Source organism: Glycine soja, chromosome 16 (genome assembly GCF_004193775.1).
Source record: "Glycine soja cultivar W05 chromosome 16, ASM419377v2, whole genome shotgun sequence".
NCBI classification, from domain to species: Eukaryota; Viridiplantae; Streptophyta; class Magnoliopsida; order Fabales; family Fabaceae; genus Glycine; species Glycine soja.
The window spans coordinates 9474113-9497688 of NC_041017.1; the positions used below are offsets into that span (position 1 = coordinate 9474113).

A 23576-nucleotide genomic window follows, 5' to 3' on the forward strand; every position below is an offset into this window, starting at 1 on the left:
TAAAAAATGTCAAAATTAAATTCTTTCAAAATATTGTCAATAGAGACACATTTCACCAAAGCTAATCTATTATTATTTGATACATCAAATAGGATTCGATTCAATATGCCATAGGTGAGAATAAATGTTCCTAGTACCAAACCAATCCAACAATGCTAGCCTCCACCCATTTATAGAAGAACATATACCAAAACCACTTTCCTACTGTTCCCCCCTAAAATAGCAACTACAACAACCATAGGCACCAATGGATTATCATCAATTAGCATCTTGAGTAATTGCATCATCATTAACCTTTTTTGGGTATTTTATGGCATTGAGTTGGACCTTTCTTAGAGCAGCTTTGCCAAGATCAACACCACAAATGTCTGAGAGCCTCACAAGGTAAAGCAACACATCTGAAAGCTCTTCACCAAGATGAACCTTTTCCTCTTCTTTCCAATCTGGAAGACCCTTTGGAACCTCCCCTTTCCACTGAAATATCTCAGACAATTCTCCCACTTCACCCACCTGTGAAATCAATAAATAGGAAATAAAAAATTGATAGCACCCAAAACTTAGTCTTTTGACTTGACACTATCAATAAATAGGCTCGAATTATGGGTTTTTAAATGGTAGAAACTGAATTGGGAGGATATATTTTGTGGGTTTCATCGTACAAACAGAATACACTTGCAGTTTGTAAAGTATATTTGTATCTTGTTAGAATCGGGCCGGTTGGGTGAAGGTAATAATTTAATATTTAATGTGTATAAATTCACAATAATAATAAAAAGTAAATTTCCTTTATAAGTTATAATTAATATATATATATATATATATATATATATATATATATATATATATAAATCAAAATAACATTGAATGTTCTTAAAAAAAATAATTTTAAGCGGTTAAATCAGTTTATTTATTGGTTTCCAATTGGCTGAATGATGTTGAGCCTCTTTAGAGATATCGAGCCTATTTAAAGATATACTGATTTTCAAGAAGTTCGAGTTTCAAAACAGTGATTTTTACCCGTTTTGGCAAATATATATACTAATTAATGGTATGTTTGATTAGGAGAAAAGAACACAATAATATATTTCCTTTTGATTTGATGAAAATAAATAAAAATTAAATATTTTTTTTTAAATGCAGAAAATAAATCTTCAGTTTAAATATCACACCTTTTTCACTTTCCAACCTGCGAAATATAAAAGCATGCGCAAGAACATGAAACGCTTTGGGATTTAATAATCTTTTTAAAATGTAACGTCACACAATTAAGAAAATTGATTATTTTGTGTCCACATGTGTTACGAGAGAAAATAGTTACAAAGTTTTTAATCCAATAAATGATTTTCTTACAAATATAATTATTTTTTAACAAAAATATTTATTTTAATCTTTTAACCCGAAATAATATACACACCGTTGCATAAAATAATACTAAAAACTCGTCAAAAAGATTAAAAAAAAAAACCAACTTTTAAGAAAAATTTAAGGTTCCCAAATGCATAAATGAGGATGATAGACATGCTGGGTCAGTATTCAAACACCCATGAAGAACGAAAAAGATTAAAATAACAATAAAATGACTCAACTTCAGTTAGACCCTTTTGTGGATCTCGCACTCAGACACAAATAACACTTCAACAAAATAATGTAAAAACTAAACAACAAATTTTTTAAAAAATTCCCATGAGAATCCTTGGAAAATGACACAAATTAACAAACAATGTTCATTCGAGTCAAAAATAGAAGGAAAAAAAAAGCACACGTTTTTTCGTTTAGACCCTTTTGTGGATCATACACACATACATAACACCTCAACGAAATAATGTAAAAAGGACACAATAAAATTTTCAAAGAAATTCAAATTGGTATCCTTGGAAAATGGCACAAACAAACAATGTTCACGCAAGGTGCAACTTAGAACAAAAAAAAAAGCACAATTTTATTTATTTGGGTTTTAAAAGAGAAGCATACCAAAGCCAAAAGGAGGTTCCTTGGGCTATGATACTGCTCCCAATCCCTCTCCTTTGCAAACTCATCCAGTATCTGCTTGAGCTGATCAAGAGAAACGGGTGCTTCTTGAGGAACCCCAGTCATCTTTCAAAGCACAGAAAATGAATATAGGGAAAGAAAGAGAGAGAAATAATAAGGATGAAGAAAAATGAGGCTAGCTAGTACGTCATTATATAAGCACCAGAAGACAAGAAAATGAAGCGCTTTTTATTTCTTGGCAAAGTTCACTCATGCATTCACACTGCGTTTATATGGAAAGAGAAATTAAAGAGAAGAGAAAGAGAGAGAAAAAGGATATGAAATAAGAGGTGGTGGATGCTGCTGCAGCACGGTGATTTTCGGGAATTGGTGGAGTTCATTTCATTGTGTTTATTTTGTTTCTTCCTGATATTCGTACAATGAGAGAGTGAAACCCGAGGCATGGGATCCACCTTTTTTATAAAAAAAAAAGCAAAATTAAATGAATTTAAGAATAAAATAATAATGATATCAATTATTATTTTTATCTATATTAAATGATAATTGTTTTAAATTGTTTTTAATTCATTTAATGTATTTTATTTCTTATTTAATGTATTTTTTAAGTGAAGAATAATGTTTTGTTTTAATGAATGCATTTATTTAATTCATTTAATGCATTTATCAACTTGCGTTTCTATCTAACTATAAGAAATAATTTACCCTTGTTTTTTTATTCACATTTTGGCCCTTGTTGGATAGAGAATAATGAAATGAAGTTAGAGAAAATATGTAGGTGGAAAAGAAAAGAAGATTACAGGTGAAAACTGGATACAAATTAAAATCATATGATTAAAGAGAAATAAAATATTAGAGTAAAAGTTTACTTTTTTGAAAATAATAATAAGAAAAGGAGAGCCAACCTAATTGATTATAGAAAGCACAATAATCCATTATGGGTGGGTTCTAGGTGTGGGAATAGGCCAGGTCAGGTCACACTTTAAAAGAGTCTAGTCTATGATGAATTTTTGAGGTCTGGCCTATAGCCTATCAAAGGTTTTTATTTTGCTTCGGCCTGTCCTTTTTAAAAACCTAACAATAGTTTTTTTAAAAGCCTTTTTATATTTGTTAGCTTTAGGGTAGGAACGTAATATGAAAGTTAATGGAAAAGAAAACGTTAACCAGAATAAGAAAGCCAATAAAAATAATGAATAATATAAAGGAACACATGACTCACACCTAAATTGTAATTAAAGTCTTACTTGATTATAGGGATAGAAGTTATGGAACAGTAATGTGTAATCAACTTGTTAAAAAAAATTAATTGTAACCAAAAAATAATATAAGTATAAATTGATACCAAAAATAATATAAATATATATACATATATATAGGCTGGCCTATCAGACTTATCAGGCTTTTTAACAAGCCTAAGTCTGGTCTATTTAATTTAATAAGTTTTTAAAAAAGCATAAGTCTAACCTTTTAATTAAATAGGTCAGTTCAGACCAGGCTTTATATAGGTCAAGCCGTAGGCTCCTGTAGGTCGATCTGATCTATTCTCACCCCTAGTACTGGGTCCATAAGGGTCAACATTTTTTAACTTTTATTATGCTATTTCTGGTTCTATATATATAAATATAAGTTATATAATGTAAATTATCAAGATCAAGAGATTAGTGGTCATATTTAATTTAAATTTTATTTTACAATTATATTAAATTTAAATATTATAAGTAATAGTTTCATTTAATATTAATATTTATAGTTTAATGATTGGATGTCTAATAAATAAAATTAAAAATAAATCATGGGTATAAAAGATATTTAACTCGGAACAAGTTTAAAAATTGATTATTGTTGCTTATAATTAAAACAACAAATATGACCACTGTTACAGGTTTTTTATTTTTAGCCATCTTTTTCAACTTAATCGTTTTTAAGAGTTTTTCTTTAGTGACAACATTTTTAGGAGCTTTTCTTTATCGAGAACATTGTTAGAGATTTCTTAACCTCTTATTTTCAATATCATTTTTTTCAATATCAATTACTGATAATAAAAAAATAATATTGTACCGTAATATAAGTTATTTAATATAAAATTTAATAACATGAAGTATATAACAAAAATTTCCCCTTTAAAATTTAAAATGCGTTTACAGTAAATTGTAACAAGTCATTTAAAATTTACTAAAGCATGAAATATTAAACGCTAACTTTATTAAAAACTATTTATTTAATTTAAAATGTGTTTTTCTTCTTTAATGTTCTCTTTTAATGCATATATTTACTAACATGCACTTCAAGTTATCGGATATATTTACTTTTATTTTTTCAAATACGAACAAGTGTCCTTAAGTCATTACTCAAAAACTTAAAGTATAAATATTTTGATTGAAAGGTGAAAAATTATATTGTGTATGAATAATTTTTATAATTTTCTTTTATTTTAGTTTCTTAACCAATACCGTAAGGATAAGAGCGTTGTTAATTAGCAAAACCTCTATTTTTAGGCAAGTAGGAAATATTTACTTATTCTATTCAAATTAAATCAATTCCATTTAATGGGTTTTACTTTTTTTTTTCATCCTTTTAATGCATACAATTGAAAACTTCAATAAGTATTTGTTTATTATGTTTATTTAATTTTATAACCAATTAAGAAAATAAATAATTAATGTATTTATATCTTTTGAGTTTTGATGATTAGAAATTGAACATGAGTGTCATGAAATTTACATCAACTTAACTCATAGATATTGTTCAACCAACTAAGTAAAACCCCTTGATATTTAAAATAAATATAGGTTAAATATGATTTTAGTCTTTAAATTTTTTTCATAGATATTGGTGCTCAAATTTTTAAAAATAGGTAACATAGTTGATTATTGTATACTTCAAATCGTAATTTTGTACAAATGTTTGTTTTTATTTGTGCAAATTTTTTTAGTCTAGCTGATTTTTTTTTTTTGAAAATCTTCTTACACAATTAAACATTTCTCCACTAATACTCTCTCCTTCCCTATTTCCCTCTATTTTCACCCTGTCAAATAGTTTTTTTTTTTTTACTTTTTTCTAAAGGCTAAATTATATTATTAGTACCTTAACTTATTTTTTTTTTCAAAATCGGTCTCATAAATTTTAAAAGTTGTGAAAATGTTTTCATACTTATTTGATTCATGACAAATTAGTTATTTAAAAAAATTGATCATTTTTTTTTATTTTTGAACACGATTTTGAACATTTTTTTTATTGATTTAAGAGGTAAAATTTGTCTTATTAGATTTATCTACATAAAAACTATAAAATCACCTAATGTTTATACAAAAAAAGACATAATCAAGGTAAAAAATACATGAAAAGTGGGTCTCATGACCAGCTAAAAATCTAAAAATCTAATGTTACATTCTTTTCTTATTATTCATTAGACTATTTTTCTGACCATTTCCACTACATTTATGACCTTTTTTTTATATAGGTAAATCTAATGAAACAAGTTTGGTATCAAGGATATATATAAGAAAAAAGGTTCAAAATCATATTAAAAAATGATCAAAATTTGAAAATTATCAACTTGTCCAGAGTTAAATAAGTAAGGAGATTATTTTAGAACTTTTAAAAGTTAAGGGATTAGTTTAGAACAAAAACTATATTAAATGATATTTCTATTCAAATTTTATAAAATTCATTTAATATGTTTTATTTTCTCCTTTAATATTTTCTTTTAATGCATATTAAGAAGTATTTATCTATTAATTTTAACGTATAATATATAATTAAATTATTCTTTAAAGTTTACATGGGTTTCCATTAATGGTAATAAATCATTTAATTTTTGCTAAATAATTTTTAAAACAGAATACTAAATGATAATTCTTTTATTTGTTTATATGAGAATCTATAATGCATGATTGTTTAAATTATCACTTATCTTAAATTTGTGAGTCCTGTAATGTCATATAAATATAAATATTTTATACAAAAATTTCCTCCAACTTCCTCCAACATAGAAATTAATAGAGAGAGTGCTTAACATTCGTTTCTAGTTAGCTATAAAAAAAAACATATGCTTATTTTCTAAATTACTTGAAGAATAATATATTAAATACTAGTTCAATTCAAATTGTATCAAATTCCTTTAATATGTTATTCACCGAAAAAGTTCATTCAATATGTTTGGGTTTTCTCCATTAATATTTTCTTTTAATGCATACATTCAAAATTTTCATGAGTATTATTTTTATTTAAATTTTATAATTAATAAAAGAAAAAATATTTGACACATTTATATCTCTAATGTATAAATTACTTTGTATACTTCTATAAAAGAGCAGTCCACCAAAAATACTGGTGTGCCCATGCTTGAAAATTAGACAACTGTCCCTTTTAATGGTTTTTTGGGTGTCCAATTCCCACTCCTCTGGTTGTGCCACGTTGGTTTGTTTCATCCGGTTTTCATTTTTTGGGTGTGTCATGTTGCTTGATGTTTAAAGCTTTCAGGTGGGTTGAGAGAGGTTGACATCTAGTGTTGGGCTTTTGGTCTTTCCTGTTGATCTTTTCTTCACTTTTGTATCATCCGTTCATTTCTTCCCTCTTCCATCTTCACTTTCGTCCATTCTTCAGCTCGGTTCCTGTCGTGCTTGGTTTTTTTGTTGTGCATTTTTTCGACTACAAACGAGGTTTTGCTTTTCTTTCCCTGCTGTTCTTCTCATACATGTTTTATTTTTGTTCTAATGCATGTTAAGTTTTCATTTTTCTATGTTTTTGGTCCAGGACTGCACCTCTGACTCTACTTGGATCATCGTCCATGGACATGTCTACGACAACACCTGCTTGCTCAAAGAGCACCTCTGTGGCATCGATAGCATCCTCATAAATGTCGGCATCGACTGCACTGAAGAGTTTGACGCCATTCATTCTGACAAACTAAGGAAATTGCTCGAAGATTTTCGAATTGGCGAGCTCATCACAAGTAATATACATAGGTTGCAGGTTTCTAATTAGCATTTTAAGATAACTTTTTTTCCCATTTTCGATTAATTAAAATAATTCAGATTGATCAATTCAAACCCCCATAGATCATGCATACCCTCTTGTAGACAAAGGATCAAGCTGAAAGTTTTGATGATGCCAAAGGATTACATGAATCATATGCTTCTCAAAGATTTACTCAAGACAAAGCAATTAGAGTTAATCAAGATGGATGATCAAGACAGTCTATAGAGTCTTAGAAAGGATATTAAAATGGAAGGGAATTCCAATTGGATTAGCAAAAGGTATTGGCCAAGAATTTTAAGCTAAAAAGTGTTTTTCAACAAATTTACTCTCTGGTAATCGATTACCAGAGGATGTAATCGATTACCAGTGGCCAAAACTGATTTACAACAACTATTAAAATTTGAATTCAAAATTTGCACTGTGTAATCGATTACACATATATGGTAATCGATTACCAGCAGTTTCTGAACGTTTTCATTCAAATTTTAAAGAGTGTAATCGATTACACACTTATTGTAATCGATTACCAGAGGAGTTTTTCAGAAAACATTCTCATCAGTCACATCCTTTCATGTGGTTATTGAATGGCTTTCATAAGGCCTATATATGTGTGACTTGAGACACGATTTTGACAGAGTTTTTCAGAACAAAAAGTGTTTATCCTCTCAGAGAACAAATTCATTTTATCCTCTTAAGAATTCCTTGGCCAATTCAATTGCAATTCATTAAGGAATTATTTGAGCGCTCAATCTGTAAAAATCTATCTCTTTCTAGAGAGATTCATTCTTCTTCTTCTACTCATTCTCTAAGGAATTAAGAGACTGTGGGTCTCTTGTTGTAAAGGAATTCTAAACACAAAGGAAGGATTGTCCTTGTGTGTTTAGAACTTGTAAAAGGAATTTACAAGATAGTGGAACTCTCAAGCGGGTTGCTTGGGGACTGGACGTAGGCACAAGGGTGTGGCCGAACCAGTATAAAACTGAGTTTGCATTTTCTCTTCCCTTAATCTCCTTTATTTATTATTGCTTTATATTCATATTCAAATTGTGTTATTTGAATTAATATTTAAGAAGATTGTCATTAAGGGAATTCATAACTTGAATAAAAAGTGAAATAGTTTTTAATTAGGGCAAGTAGTTTGGAATATCTTAAATTCAACCCCCCCCCCTTCTTAAGATATCTGAGGCCGCTTGTATAACACCTCTCCCAATCCTCATTGAACCCTCTCTCTCCATGCTTATTTAGTGCCCTTTTTTTGTTTTGCATGACGCAATCAATCACTGACCCCTTGATCTTCATTGCCCACATATCTTTTTCTCTCAAAGTTTGTGACTTTGTGTTGCGAAGATTAGCGGTGTGGCGTTTAGGGCTTCAATTCCGAGCAGTGTGAGGATGACGATCCAGAACATCAAGGAGATCACGGGCAATCACAGTGAAGAAGACGTTTATGCAATGCTCAAGGAATGTTCCATGGATCCCAACGAGATTACTCAAAAGCTTCTCCTTCAGGGTAGGGATTTTGATCTTGAATCTTATTAATATCTTTAAGAAAGAATTGAAGCTTACTTTTGGAGCTCAATAAATAAAGTTAGGTTTGTCTTTATGTCTTCTCCCTGCATCACTGCATGTATGATTCTTTAAGAAATGGATGGTTAACATCTGTCTTCAATTATTGAATATGACAATATGTAAAATGGGTTACGCAAATTAAACATCAACATCACTAGAAATTTCTTTTCTCTTAAAGCTACCTTATTGCCACGCAGCATTTTGCATATGGTCACATCACATGTATATGAACTTTTTTTTTCTTAACTTTTTTTTGCTAACATATGGAATTTTGATGTGATATACAAAAAGGCATCATTAGTCAGAATATTGTTCTAGACAACTAAAATTCAAGATGTTTGTTTTACTTATTTGCATCTTCAAATGATTGAAATGCAGCACCCCAGAACACTCCATGAAATAGCAATGATTTAGTCTTTGGAGTGAAGGGGATTGTGGTAATGTTTTTGATTGAAATCAAGGTAGGGTGCAAGAGGAATACAACTTTGCTTTTGCAAATGAACCCATTTCACAAGAAAATTCCAGTTCTCATCCATAATGGCAAACCCATTTGTGAATATGCAATTATAGTGTAGTACATTGATGAGGTCTGGAATGACAGAGCTCCCATCTTGCCCTCTGACCCTTATGAGAGAGCTCAAACCAAATTCTAGGTAGATTACATCGACAAAAAGGTATGTGCTTTAATTTATTTATTTTTATCGACAAATATTAGGTAGAATGTTATGTCTGAGGATTCCTTTTTTGTTGTCACATGATTTCTTTTTTGTACATGCTTTAATTTGTTGGGTTAGTTTATGATTTTGTAACCAATACTGGTTTTGTGATATTCAATGCAGGTGTATGATACTTGGAGGAAAATGTGGCTTTCTACTAGAGAGGAGCATGAGAAGAGGCATTAGGTGACAAACCTTTCTATGGGGGTGACACGTTTGGGTTTGTTGATCTTGGTCTTATCCCTTTTTATAGTTGGTTTTATACTTTTGAGACATATGGTAACTTCAAAATGGAAGCTGAGTGTCCTGAACTTGTGGCTTGGGCTAAGAGATGCATGTAGAGAGAGACTGTGTCCAAAACTTTTCCTGATGAAAAGAAGGTCTACGATCATGTTGTGGGATTGAAAAAGGCATTTGAATCAAAATAGAGGGATTTCTTACATCAACCAAATAAAAAATTTGCATTTTAAATAAGGTATTGTAAGGTTTTATGCATTTCTGTCAATGGTTTGTCAGGCTTGGGTTATTCATGGTTTGCTAGACACTTTGGTGTGTTTCTATGTACAAGATTATGCTGAGGGATGAATGCTTATGATGAATAAAATCTCATTTTATTAGGCATCCAACAGTTCTTTCATGTGTTTGTCCCCCTAAATTGTTTTATCTTTTCATTTCTCTCTCTCCTGTGGGGTGCTTCACGAAGAAACCGAGGAATCCATCACGACGAAAGCAATTGCAGTACAAAAAAAAAATCGGAAAAATAAGGATCCACAACTCAGAGATTTGAATTGAAGTGGAAGGGGGAAAGGAGAATTGGGATTAGGGTTTCACCTTTACAATCCGGTTTGTGGCAGTGCTTCACGAGGTAAATTTTTCTGAGCTGATTTCTTTGTAATCACTTTTATACAGCTTACATAATTGGATTGAAGATTTATATTGGAAGCATCATGATATAAATTATCCAAGCACGGATGGTGCAATGGTGTGTAAAAGTTAAGCCTTAGGTTATGCTCAATTGCTCTGTATTGGTGTTATTTCTTACATATTATTATCACTGTCTCCAAGTACATCGTGGTTTTTATACCGCGTACCACAATACAACAATACGGCCTGCAATTTTAGATGTTGTTGAAAGAGCAAAGAAGTTTTATGGAGATATTAAAATTATAGCAACAGAGCATTCAGTGGGAGGGGCAATGGCTTCATTTTGCGGACTTGATTTAACGGTAATTATAATTTTAACTGTCTTGGCATGACTGGGCATTATTCAACAAGGTTTTATGGTCTCAATCTCCCTTCAATTTTTTCACACAAGTATTTTCTATGTTTTGCCTGAGGCAAGGACTTTGAATTTCTTGTAGAAGTGTCATATTTGGAATATTTTTAATGATAGAAATTTATATGGCTTGGGTAAAATTGGAGTATTATATTATGCATTCGGTGGCTAATATGGAAATTTGTCAAATCATTTATGTTTTGGATCAATGATGTAGTAGCACCTTTGAGGAGAAAATGACAATTTTCTAAGAACTTTTTTATCCTAAAATCTCATACCTGATATTTTTTCTTCTTTTTTTTTCTTGCATTTTTTATCTTTTCAGGTTGTAGATCTGGTGGAATTTGTGTAGATTTGGTATGTTCTTAGATGTGATTTAATGTTGATGACTCAAATGGTTTCTCTGATTCATGTTGTGTTTGTGTTCATTGGTTATACTTCTGAATCTTCCTATATATTTTTGATAAGATTAGATGTCTTACGCAACCCCTAGACATGTTAATGTACCCCTCTAGAATACCCACACATAAGTCAATCTTAGTGTAGTGGAGTTGTTCATGATATTGAAAAAAAATATGATTATCATTAAATCATTGGTCTGCTACAGTGGATATGAAACTGAAATCAATGCGACTATATGTTATGGAAGGATTGGAAATTGAGTGTTTGTGCATATGATATGACATTTATGCTATATGGATAACATTCTGATTATGTGGTTTATTCTATAAGAGAGGTTGCGATATGATTTTTATATATTTCTTTTTATCTGTCCAAAATTCCTTTAGGTTTGAATTTTAAGTTCATGAACTTGCCGTGTATAAAATAGGTGACTATCACTGCTTTGATTTGATGGTTGTCTGCTATTCCTTGCTATCTACATATGCTTTCATGATTTTGCATATTCTCTACAGGTTCGTGAAGAAAATTTTATTAGATTATCCCTTTAATGGTTGTTGGATAGGTATGTAAATTTTGATTACACATGTTTCACCTTCATTGCAAGGTGGTGTGAAGTTATAACATCTAACTTGAAATTTTAAATCATTGTTATTTCCTTTTTATACCCCCGTCCTTCATTCCATGGCCATTTGAAATTTTGTCTTTACAATTGGCTGTGATAGTGGTGAGAAAACCTATGGTTCAACAACTTTTGCTGTGAATTCACCTTATTTCCTTGCCAAGAACATCACATTCCAAGTAAGTAAATTAAAAATTCTCTCCCTCTATTTCAATCCCAATTTAGCTTTGTCTATATATGTGAGTTTTTTTACAAGCATAACAATATATATATATATATATATATATATATATATATATATATATATATATATATATATATATATATATATGGTGAATGTAGAACACAACTCCTGTTCCTGCACCAGGAGTAGTTGGAAAGCAAGCGGTGGCATTAAGGATTTCAGCAGACACAACAACATTTGTAGGCTACAAATTCTTAGGAGCACAAGACACAATTTATGATCATTTGGGAAAACATTTTTATAAGGATTGTTACATCGAAGGCTCTGTTGATTTCATATTTGGCAACTCTCTCTCACTATTTGAGGTTAGATTTTCTTTCCATAATAATTATTAATTGATACCTCTAATTTGCGATCATTGCTTTCAATTAATCTGAAACATTGGAATATCCCAGTTTTAATTCATGCCACATCAGCATAACTTAACCATAACCAATTTTGTATTGCATTCATTATTTAACAATTGTGAGCAATAAATGAGTTCTTTACTCATTTGCAAATTATTAATGTATGAGTAAGTATGCACTAATTGTCTAAAAGAATTTTCACATTGTTATTCAATCACAAATGTATTAATTTTTACTTTAATTATCTTAAAAATCATATTTACTATGATTTCTGATTGTTGATTAATAATGTTTGTTGATGACACTATACTATATATAGGGATGTCACGTGCATGCCATTGCACAGATTATAGGGGTCGTAACAGCTCAAGGAAGGAGTAGTATGTTGGAGGACACGGGGTTCTCAGTTGTGAACTCCAAGGTCACGGGATCAAGGGCACTATACCTTGGAAGGGCTTGGGGACCCTTTTCTCGCGTGGTCTTTGCCTACACATATATGGAAAACATCATCATTCCCAAAGGCTGGTATAACTGGGGTGATCCTAACCGTGAAATGTATGGCTCTTCCTCTGTTCTTCTTCTACCACATAGAGAAATTCATTCATTTTAGTAAACTCAAATACTAAATGAATAGATGAATATAATAATATCAAAAAGTAAAATGAGAATTACTTTCATTAATATCATGCAAATTTGAAGGTACCTAAGTCATTGTTTGTTTTGAAGATCGATGTAAATTTCATTTTTTTTCTGGCTATTGAAAACTACATCCTATGTTTCACATTTTTCTGCGACATTACTCTGCAAGGTGCTAATATACCACTTCACATGGAACTATTGAGTACTGAAGGTTAAAAAATATCATGTATCTGGTGTATAGTCTATACACACACTAACAAGAGTTCACTAACTAAAAGAAAAATCTACCACTTCACATTGAAGTATTGAGCAATCATATCGAACTATTGAGTAATGAAGGTCAAAGTATTTCATTGGTAGATATCATTATATATTGTATACTGCATAGTGCATACATACACTAACAAGAATTTTCCTTGAACACTTTATTTATGAATCACTTATCCTCTTTTCAATTGTCATTTTCTTACACATACAACATTTCAGTTTGATCATGTTATTCGAAACATGCAAGTAGCATATATATATGTGTGTGTGTGTGTGTGTGTGTGTGTGTGTGTGTGTGTGTGTGTGTGTGTGTGTGTGTGTGTGTGTGTGTGTGTGTGTGTGTGTGTGTGTGTGTGTGTGTGTGTGTGTGTGTGTGTGTGTGTGTGTGTGTGTATTTAATTTTCTATTTCATATTTTTATTGCAAAGTTCATCTAATGATCGAGGTATTGATATTTAGACAACTAATTTGGCTTGTGCAGATGTTGGCCTTGAGATTTAAGTTATAGCCTCACTACGTTCTCTATGGAGAAAGTTTTTGGTACAACTTCATTTCTGCATGTAGTCTTGGACAATCATATCCCCTGACCCAACTGAATTAGCAGCTTTATCTAAAAGAATGTCACTGTCAATTTCAGAGAAGCAAATGCAGTGCATTAATCCAACGATGTAAAGCTACTCTAGATGTATGATGATTATGTTAATATAATGATAATTGCATTTAATTACTTATTAATGGATTTTTTTAGGCAATTATCTTTCTTTTATCCTTATTTAGAATGGTGTTTAACTCAATTTGTTTTAAATTCGTGAGTAGTTAATTTTTGGTTTAGTTGTTTAGTTTCTTGGTTACATCTTATCATTTTGCCTGCATATTTTGTAGAAAGGGAGATTGGAGCCAATACAATAGGCATTGCGATCATATTTCAATGCTTTGTCTTCTCGAAATCCTTTAATAGGTTGCGCCATATATCAGGGACTTGGTGGGAAGACAATCGAAACCTTCCTTTTGCATCTTTATATACAGCAAGAAGGTAATTAGAAATTCCAACTAGACCTCCATCATGATGAGTATGGAATATTTTACTGAAATTGTTTTATGCATTCAAATGGGAGATATTAGAGGAGTGTTAGCAATACATTCTCTAACACCTCTACGATGGTTAATTAATGAAAACTACAAAATTATGATTGAGGCCACATCGATGAGCAAAGTTTTGTGATTTTGAGTAAATTTTAATCCATAGTAAAGAGTATATTCAAAAGAGTTTATTAGTGACAAACATTTCTCAATGGGGAAATATAAATATAAGTCACGTACAAATGACATGCATGAGATTAAGTTTGCTTCAGATAGGAACAAGAAATTGAAAAATGATTGTCATTTATTTGTTGAGGTAATGCTAGATTTTTTCTAAAGCTCTTTGGGGATCATAATTCACACGTAAACCATGTTGTCATTCCAACCAAAAAGAAAAGATGTAGGAGATGATTGTTGTTTACTTTGATAACTGAATGAACAATTAAAGCAAGAGAGGCATTGAGTAGGATAGCAATCATGCAAGAGCTACTCTTTAGGTTTGTGTGAAAGCAGAAGGATTTAGATACAACATGAGTGTTGTTCAGCTTTTATTTAATGTTTCATCCAGGATTTACAATGACAACCAGCAAGGGAACAATTTTAAAATTTACATGAATAAAAACATAAGAAAATGTTTATTCTGAATTTAATTATATATGTGCATCATTTTCCCTTTCATAGATAAAGAAGTACACAGTTCATAAGAGGATTATTTAAATTCATACTGAGTATTGACAAAAGGAGTGTTTGCAAAAATAGAAATATGATGCTTGCTAAATAAATAATCAGACGACCCGTGCATACGCACAGATTACAGGCTAGTTTATCCAATAAAGTAAATAGATTAATCATCATAGCCATTTGACTTTTTAGTGAAAGCTAAATGTATTTCCTTAAGTTTTAATTGTTTGGGTTGATTATGACACTAATATTTGGCTTCTTTAGTCACACATAAACTCGCGATTCCTCTCAAAAGGTTGTATTTTTTTTATATACTCGGATCTTTCCTTCACAAAATCAACGTGCATTTGTATGTTTAAGGTGTTTTTTAAATTTTATAAAATTTACAAGATTTTATAATATAAAATATTTGAGTTTGAAGAATAAAGTTTGGTATTATCTATTTCGTAAAACTGAGTTTTGGACTTTGGTTAGTGAACCGTAAATATAAAAAATTATAATGGAATTTCATCAATTTAATTTATGAAAACTGTGATTTTTTTTTTTCATAAATCCTCTCTTTTTATATAAGTTCCTTTAACCTAGCTGGACAGGTTTTTTCTTTTTAGTTATCTTTTTCAACAAAATCGTTTTAAAGATTTTTTCTTTAGTGATAAAATTTTTAGGAGTTTTTCTTTAACAAGAACATTGTTAGAGTTTTTTTAACCTCTTATTTTCAACATCAATTTTCTTAAGATTAATTACTCATAAAAAAAAATCATATTGTACCATAATATAAGTTATTTAATATAAAAACTAATAACATGAAGTATATAACAAAAATTTCCCCTTTAAAATTTAAAATGCGTTTACAGTAAATTGTAAAAAGTCATTTCAAATTTACTAAAGCATGAAATATTAAACGCTAACTTTATTAAAAATTATTTATTTCATTTAAAATGTATTTTTCTTCTTTAATGCTTTCTTTTAATGCGTATGTTTACTGACATGCATTTCAAGTTATATAAATTTACTTTATTTTCAAGTACGAATCAGTGTCTTTAAGTCATTACTTAAAACATTAAAGTATAAATATTTTTCTTGAAGGTGAAAAATTATGTTGTCTAATCTTTTTTCTGTTTTACAATTTTTATATAAAATATATTTTTATTTTAATTCCTTAACCATTAATGCCCTGAGGAGTAAGGACACTGGTTAATTAACAAAACCTCAATTTTTAGACAAGTAGGAAATATATATTAATTCTATTCAAATTTAATCAATTCCACTTAATGCATTTTACTTTTTTTTCATGCTTTTAATGCATACAATTAAAAACTTTAATAAGTATTTATTTATTATGTTTATTTAATTTTATAAATAATGAAGGAATTAAATATTTAATGTATTTATATCTTTTGATTATTAGGAATTGAACGTGAGTGTGATGGAGTTTACATCAACTTAACTCACATATATTTAACCAATAGAGTAAAAATTTCCTTGATACTTAATATATGGGTTAAATATGATTTTGGTCTTTAGAAAATTTATTGAATTTTAATTTAGTCTTTAAACTTTTTTCATTGATCTTGGTGGTCAAAATTTTTAAAATAGGTAGAATTAGTCTCTCACCCTAACTCTTAATTTTTTGTTGTTGATGTGACTGATGCCTACCATGTGGCGTCCATGTGGATGTCGCATGACATCAAGAACCAAAACTAAGATTTTTTTTTAAAAAAAGGAATAAGATCAATTTTGACTAAATCTTCATGGAACAAAACTACAATTTTAAAAATGCAAGGAAGAATAAGGTCAAATTTAACCAATTTTTTTAGAAACAAAAGCACATCTTATTATAATAATAATGATGATGATTGATTGATTACTTTTAATGATGATGATCGATGATTCCTTGACACAATTGTTACTTTTTTTAATATTGAGGAAATGTCCAAGAATCAAAAACAATATTTTAGTATGATTTTCATGAAGAATTTTATTTTATTTTTTATAGGAAAAAAAAGAAAAACACTTACAAATGAATGCAACATCTAAAGTGTTGAGTGATGTCCCATGCTTTATTGATGTTTTCAATAAAACCTAGTGTGACACATTGATCTCAAGTTTCTACGCAGGATCTAATGCTATTAATTGTTGATTTCCACAAGAGGATCTATGCTAGAGATGCTAAAATGGGTTATGTTAGGATCTAATCCAGATCTTACTACAATTTTTACTTAGTATTCAATGTTTGAGATGCTACACTAGCTTCTTATTTTGAGGTCTCCTCATGTACTTTTAGTCCAATGTTTGAGACGCATAGCCAATGTTGGATCCTGGCATTGCATCAAGTGTAGATTCCTTTTTAGTATTGATAGAGCACTATTTAGCATTGATTAATGACTCATTCTTTTACAAGTTTTAGCATGATTTTATGGTTATTTGTGTCATTTTAGCTGAGTTTTGTGAGATTGTAATAAAACCCCTAATGTGGATCAAATTTTAGCATCATCAATTTTGGGAATTTTGACAAAATTAAGAAAAATAAAAAGATGGATTAAGATTAAAGAATAATGCCACAATTTGAATGAATTGATGAGTTAAGGTAGATCCACCTCAAAGAATGATTTTTTATTTATTATGAGAATCAAGGTTTTAAGGAATAACCAAAGAGAAACACTCTCTCTATTTGCAACAAGCTAATATTTCAATAATCAGCAAACGGTCCATACAAAATATTTAAGAGGTATATTTATTCTTCTAAAAAGTATGAGCACTTGGCCCCATGCTCAAAACTAACACAATAAAGAATTACCATGGTAACTACTAAAAAGCCGTGGAAACTAAAATAAGATGAATACTCCAACATGAGTTTAATTACACAATTATTAAAACCCAACAAAGGGGCATAAAAAATAAGTAATCCTAATCTAGAAGTAGGATCAAATTTATGATCTTCAAGTCTCTTTTATCATTCTTCTCCACAAGTAAAATCATCTTCATATTAATATCCTCATGTAGCTTCCTTAACCTTGGTCTAGTAACAACTCCTCCCAAGTTAAGATCTTCATCCTTTTGTAGTCCTTCATCAAATTGGGTCTCATTGGGCTCAAGTATTAAGTTTTACTAGCAAGATACTCATGCATTTGCAAGGGTCTGCCTCATTTTTACTCATGTTCAAAATACACTTGCTTATAAAATTAGTTTTTTTAATATTAAAACACGCATAATTAGGTATTTATATTCTATATAAATGAAAAAAATTATTAAAGTATTCAAGCAAAGAAAATAATCCAACCAAATCTTGATTTTAAGGCTAGTTAAATCTTTGTTTGTTATAGAATATGTGAAAATTGAAGCCATAGTTCATTTCTTACTGGTCTCAATTCCAACTTAACTAATTTTATTTCAATATATTTACTATGCATTTATGCAAAATATTCAATATTATTAAAAGTAATTAAATTTATGATATTGTTAAGTGTGCAATATTTTGTAATAAAAATATATTTAAATTAATATTAAATATTTATTATAACTATGTGAAAATGAGATTAACCTTATACAAAATATAAATTAATAAAATTTTCATATATGAAGTAATTAAACATAGAGACAAAAACTATTTTGTAATAAATATATATATACTTAACCTTGTATGCAAAGTTTAGTTTTTAGTATGCAATTATGTTAACTACTCAAATAATGTACTTTGTTATTTATAATAATCTTGAGCAGGATTGTCTCCCGTACTTACTTCATCCATCTTTAGAATAAACCTCTGCCTTCTCCGCTATCATGATTTTAGATATCCCGATTTTCATATCGAAGCAACTTTGTGTGGTTATTTGATGCATCCATAACTGAGTCATCATTTGAATTCATTCTTGTTGCCTCTAAGGCATTCTCACATTTGACATATTTTTCGGCTCTTTCCATAAATTCTTCAAATTCTTAGGGATAAATTTTTGTGATTAAGATGAAGAAAGGAAAGTTTTTCTTATCGATCCCATCATTGGCCAACATTAAAACAACTATTGGTTGCAAATTCTCTGCTACCCTGCCTCTTGATTGAAATGAATTAAGTATTCCTTTAATGGTTCCTGAGCACCACTACTAGAAAAAGCGCATTTAAAGTCGGTTATATAAAGCATTTTATGATTGTTATGAACCGTCGTAAAATCGAGCTTTATAGAAGGTAAAATAACATTTAAGATGGTTCTTGGAACCGTCTTTATATGTGGCACGTTTTATGATGGTTCTTTGAACTGTCTTTATATGTGGTGCTTTTTACGATGGTTCTGGGAACCGTCTTTATATGTGGCTCTTTTCTAAGGGTACTAAGACAGTCATCATAGGTCAACCACGTTATACAACCTGCAAAGGTAACAATAGTCAACAATTGTCTACTTAAATGAAACATTTGTAACGAATTTATAAATTGAAGAAGAAATGTACAAACATGCAACCAACCAATGCATGACCAAAAATGTTTGCCTAAAAATTGTTGGAATATAAAATGCATAGATGTAAATATAATAAAGCTACTTTCAAAAAAATAATTAGAACAGTTTTCCTTCAAGAACAAGGGCATTGAAGATTAAATGCAAATTCCTTCTTCAAATGCACACTTGCAAATACCAGTCGTAGCCCCTTTTTTTTTGGTGGATTTTGATCAATTTTCCTTGAACAAGTTTTTCTGTGGCCAAGTTTGTGGTTTTTTCTTTAATCAAACACTTAATTGGTTCACTAGTTTTACACTCTAATTAATCAGCCGATCCATTTTCCATAATAGTGATTTAACATCCAATAAAGAGAAATAGATCTAGATAGAAAAGTTTTAACATAAAGGCTATATCTCCAAGGACTGGTCTCTGATTATGAAAATTGTCTCTCTTGTTAGAATCAAGTCCTAATCAAAACCATCATATTATACAAATTTGAGATTGAAAGCACAAAATTTTCTAAAAGGTAAATTATGTTGTGGTGATGTTGTGCCATGTGTCAAGCATATGAGCATTTTGATATGTGTCTATAAGTTAGGTGTCAATGCATCATCCCTTTGATTGATTTAAGCTTAATGAACTATAGAACCCTAAAACATAGCTAGTCTAAAACTGATACAGGTACTAGATGCCATAGACTGATGCACAGGGGGAGTCCTCTTCCAACGGTAATACTTTTCAAGATTGCCAGAATACATTCTAAACATCTAAGCCCTTTATTCACTAATTAAGAATACAGTGTTGTCAGCTAACACAGAATACATTGAACTGAAAAATTCATTCTCAAAAGTTCTCCAAAAGCAAAAATCAAAATCTAGTAAAATAAAATTGGTGGCATCATGTACAATACTTAATAGCATGTTCTGCAGCCATGTATGTTATTGTGTTTTATCAAATTTTTCAAGGTCTACTTAACAAATGCCAAAATAAAAATCATAGAATAACTACTAACCAATCCTAATAACCAGAAATAATTATGAGATGGTTAGATGGTTTACACCTTATTACAGGCAAAAAACCATGATAGAAGAGAGGATGGTAAAGCTTATCTCATTGCTAAATATGGAAAAATTAGTACACCAGTAAAAATTGCAACAATGAAAGAAAGAAACTCGACATTGACCTAAAAAAACAGAATTGAATGTATCTAGAGTAACAAAAAATGCAAACAAACCTATTAATTTCAATCCTATTATGAACTAAAGTCCTAACTTAAGGTTCCATTCTAAAAATCCATGCCCCTCCAAATATGATTGGTACAAAAAAAAAATCCCTCTTTCATATTCTTCAATTTCAGAAAGTAACAAAATTTAGGTGAAGTTAGATGGAAAATTTGACAATTACACCAATTATGCAAACAAAGCACCACAGTGAGAGTTACATTGTTATATATACAAAGCTTAATTCCTTTTTATCCTTATCATTAAGGAGTATATCATCAATAGCAAATTTTCACAATTAATTATCATCGTTGTTATTATATTTACATAATTACTCATTTATCCTCATTCTTGGAGGATAAGGATCTAATTTACTTGTCATGTTTTGAGCACAAGTTAGGAAAATGACAACATTAAAGAATGGCATCCACCATCTAGCAAATTTTAATTTTATTAGCTAACTATTCAAACATATATAGGGATAACAAATGGTCACTAGAAGTAGAGACTAGATTACAAAAGGAAACAAGGCAGTCACATATTCTCAAACAAGAAATAGGGCAGTCACATCATCGCCTAACACAAGCTTAACTAAATAGAAATAAAACAAAACAGAAGAGCCTCAGTGTATTGATTCTTTTCTGAGACTTCATGCAGTCAAATATATACCCTATCTTGTTTTTATTACTCTAGTTATTATTAGTTGCATATATCTTCCATCAGAATAACTCATCTTGTAGAGTTTTGAGATATGCATTGGGTATTAGTTTATTCAAATTTTCCTTAATCATTCCCTCGTCAGGGTCTACTGTGAACAATTTTCCTTTATTAAATATGTATTTGTTAACCAAGATATTTACTTGAACAGTGAGGACGTAAACAACTAGATCTTCCGAATATGAAAGCAGAAATCTAGCCAGCTAGTTGGTCGAAGTTATGTAAGAGGAAATGAATGCAACATTTATGCAACTTTTAAGACAAAATTAAAACAAATAAAACCTGTGAAGCAAAATTGAAGTCTTAAGTTTTTTCACCTTAATAGATAACGAGTGCGGTGAATAATGAATAAGCTTTCTCCAGATTAGAAATGCATTTACCAATGACATCATATACAAAAAAATTATTGATATAACTACCGCAACAGGGAAAACATTAATGGACATCATGCAGAAAAAAAAGGCAGAGAAAGATTCATAAAAGGAGTAACATTGTGGATTTGAATTCTTGGTTTGCCGATTCATTACCATTTTATTTTACCTCTCTCAACCTCTTCCTATGTATCATTCTTTTTCATGTCCCGCCCAAGGTACTACTGTCAAAAAGCCCATGAAAACTGGTGATTACTCAACTTTATTATTTGATTTCCAGTTTTTATCTACAACACAAAATAACATTTAAATATAAAACTACTTTGAAAAGGAATAACAAAATAATTTTAAAAACAACCTGTGTATTGGAGTAAAATATAGCAAGGTTATTGTTGACTAGGAATCTCAAGAAGAGCTAATAACATGCTAAATCTATGTGTGCGACATTACAAATAAAATCAGATACCACCTCAAAACATGAAAATTAACTAAGAATTGCACTCCATGCATTTTGCGTTGATAAATACTATGGATCATATGCACCATACTATAACAAGGATGTGAAAGAACAACAACATCCTTTAGTCAACAAATTTAAAGTTTCTTGAGAACCAAAATACACTTTTATCTGACAAAAACCTCTCCTCCATGTTAATTTCATCCCATTCGTGATACTAAAAAAAATCACAAATAAAAATACCATCATCATCCCTTAAAACTCCACCATAAGAAGCCACCCTCTACATTCATAAGCAACTAACCCATCACAATTCAGATTTATGGAGTTACGTACCTAACTTGTCCCAATTAAAAATGAGGTTAAACGACCCATCACATTTGATTGGTATAATTCTCTTAAGTAATTAAGTCACTAACCTGCTTTCTTCGAAGTCAAACCAATGTCTTTGTTGCTGACGTTGGATCGAAAGCCCTGCTGGTAGTCCTTGATTCGGAAGTTCCAGGGGTGTTGCGAAAGCCTTGCCGAGAAGGTTGAACTCATTGGAAGGAACGAAGAGGCTGTGGAACAAAATCAAGAGGTGATGCGTGGGCGCGATTAGATTTGAAGAAAAAGAAAGAGGTGTTGAGGTTCAAAAAGAAGCTAGAGGCAAGGTTTCAGCGCGAAAGGGCAAGAGGTGCAAAAGGGTTAGAAGTGAGACTAGGGTTAGAGAGAGTTCAACGCAAAAGGGGACAGGCAAGAGGTGAGGTTCACCGCGAAATTTTAATCCAAATCAATTAAGACGGTTTTTTTATAAAACCCGTCGTAAATTTAACTATATATAACATTCTAAGGCAGTTTTTATTAACCGTCTTAGAATGGATGTCGTAAAATGCTATTATTGTTCAAATAATTACAAAAAAGCCACCACACAACTTTCTAAGGCGATTCCCCATCAACCGTCGTAGTGTCCATGTCGTAAAATGCCATTTTTGTAGTAGTGCACATTGTCTTATTTTCTTTAAGCCTGCTCTATTTTCGGCATGACTTGACTTGCTACATAGGTGGCTTTGAATTTCTCTCTTAAATCCATGTAAGAGTCTATTGACTTTATGAGAAGTGATTGGTACCATTTTAATGCTGATCTTTTCAATGACAATGGAAATGCTATTCAAATTAACAACACAAAAGCACCTTTGTAAGACAAAGCTTAAAAAAATCAGGTAATCATTAGGATCAGTAGATCCATATTACAACTCCATTGCCAAAAGCTTTTGGAGTTGTTTGGGAACTTGAACAACCAAAATCCTTGTAGATAATGGCATGTTGAATGAAATCATTTCTTCCATCTCCTTCATATGGTTTCATCGACCTTTTTTTTTCTTTTGGAACCTTCATTCGCTCTTGACTATTTTTGTTTTCTATGCACAATTCCTCAATGAATCATCCTTGTTGTTGCTGGAGCATTGTCGCCAACCCTATAATGGAGTTAGCCAGAGATTCACTAACAAACTCATGCCTATCATTATTTTCCATTTTTATGGAGGCTTCTATTCCCTCCACTTGTGAAGGTGGTGGTCGATTTTTCTGTGAAGCCGCA

The 23576-nt window shown here is 30.5% G+C and overlaps 2 protein-coding genes and 1 pseudogene across 2 annotated transcripts; 2 read left to right on the forward strand and 1 right to left on the reverse strand.

The window, feature by feature from the left end:
* Positions 1–2371, reverse strand: LOC114389644 (dCTP pyrophosphatase 1-like). The gene is made up of 2 exons (XM_028350362.1): positions 1972–2371; positions 1–510 (listed from the first exon to the last, which is right to left on the reverse strand). Exons 1-2 carry the CDS (start codon positions 2092–2094, stop codon positions 259–261), a joined length of 375 nt encoding a protein of 124 aa, XP_028206163.1. The 5' UTR covers positions 2095–2371; the 3' UTR covers positions 1–258.
* Positions 2372–8975: 6604 nt separating this feature from the next.
* On the forward strand, positions 8976–9865 carry LOC114389755 (annotated as a pseudogene).
* LOC114389757 (probable pectinesterase 53) lies at positions 9756–13712 on the forward strand. The gene is made up of 6 exons (XM_028350497.1): positions 9756–9783; positions 11357–11441; positions 11652–11727; positions 11891–12097; positions 12459–12694; positions 13526–13712. Exons 1-6 carry the CDS (start codon positions 9756–9758, stop codon positions 13536–13538), a joined length of 645 nt encoding a protein of 214 aa, XP_028206298.1. The 3' UTR covers positions 13539–13712.
* The last annotated feature ends 9864 nt before the right edge of the window (positions 13713–23576 follow it).

Coding starts and splice junctions, on each gene's coding strand:
- LOC114389644 (XM_028350362.1), bottom strand. CDS start 2,094: ATGACTGGGGTTCCTCAAGAAGCACCCGTTTCTCTTGATCAGCTCAAG. Junction 511..1,971: donor GGAACCTCCTTTTGGCTTTG/GTATGCTTCTCT, acceptor TTGATTTCACAG/GTGGGTGAAGTGGGAGAATT.
- LOC114389757 (XM_028350497.1), top strand. CDS start 9,756: ATGGTTTGTCAGGCTTGGGTTATTCATG. Junction 11,442..11,651: donor ATTTTGCATATTCTCTACAG/GTTCGTGAAGAA, acceptor TGGCTGTGATAG/TGGTGAGAAAACCTATGGTT. Junction 12,098..12,458: donor ACTCTCTCTCACTATTTGAG/GTTAGATTTTCT, acceptor TACTATATATAG/GGATGTCACGTGCATGCCAT.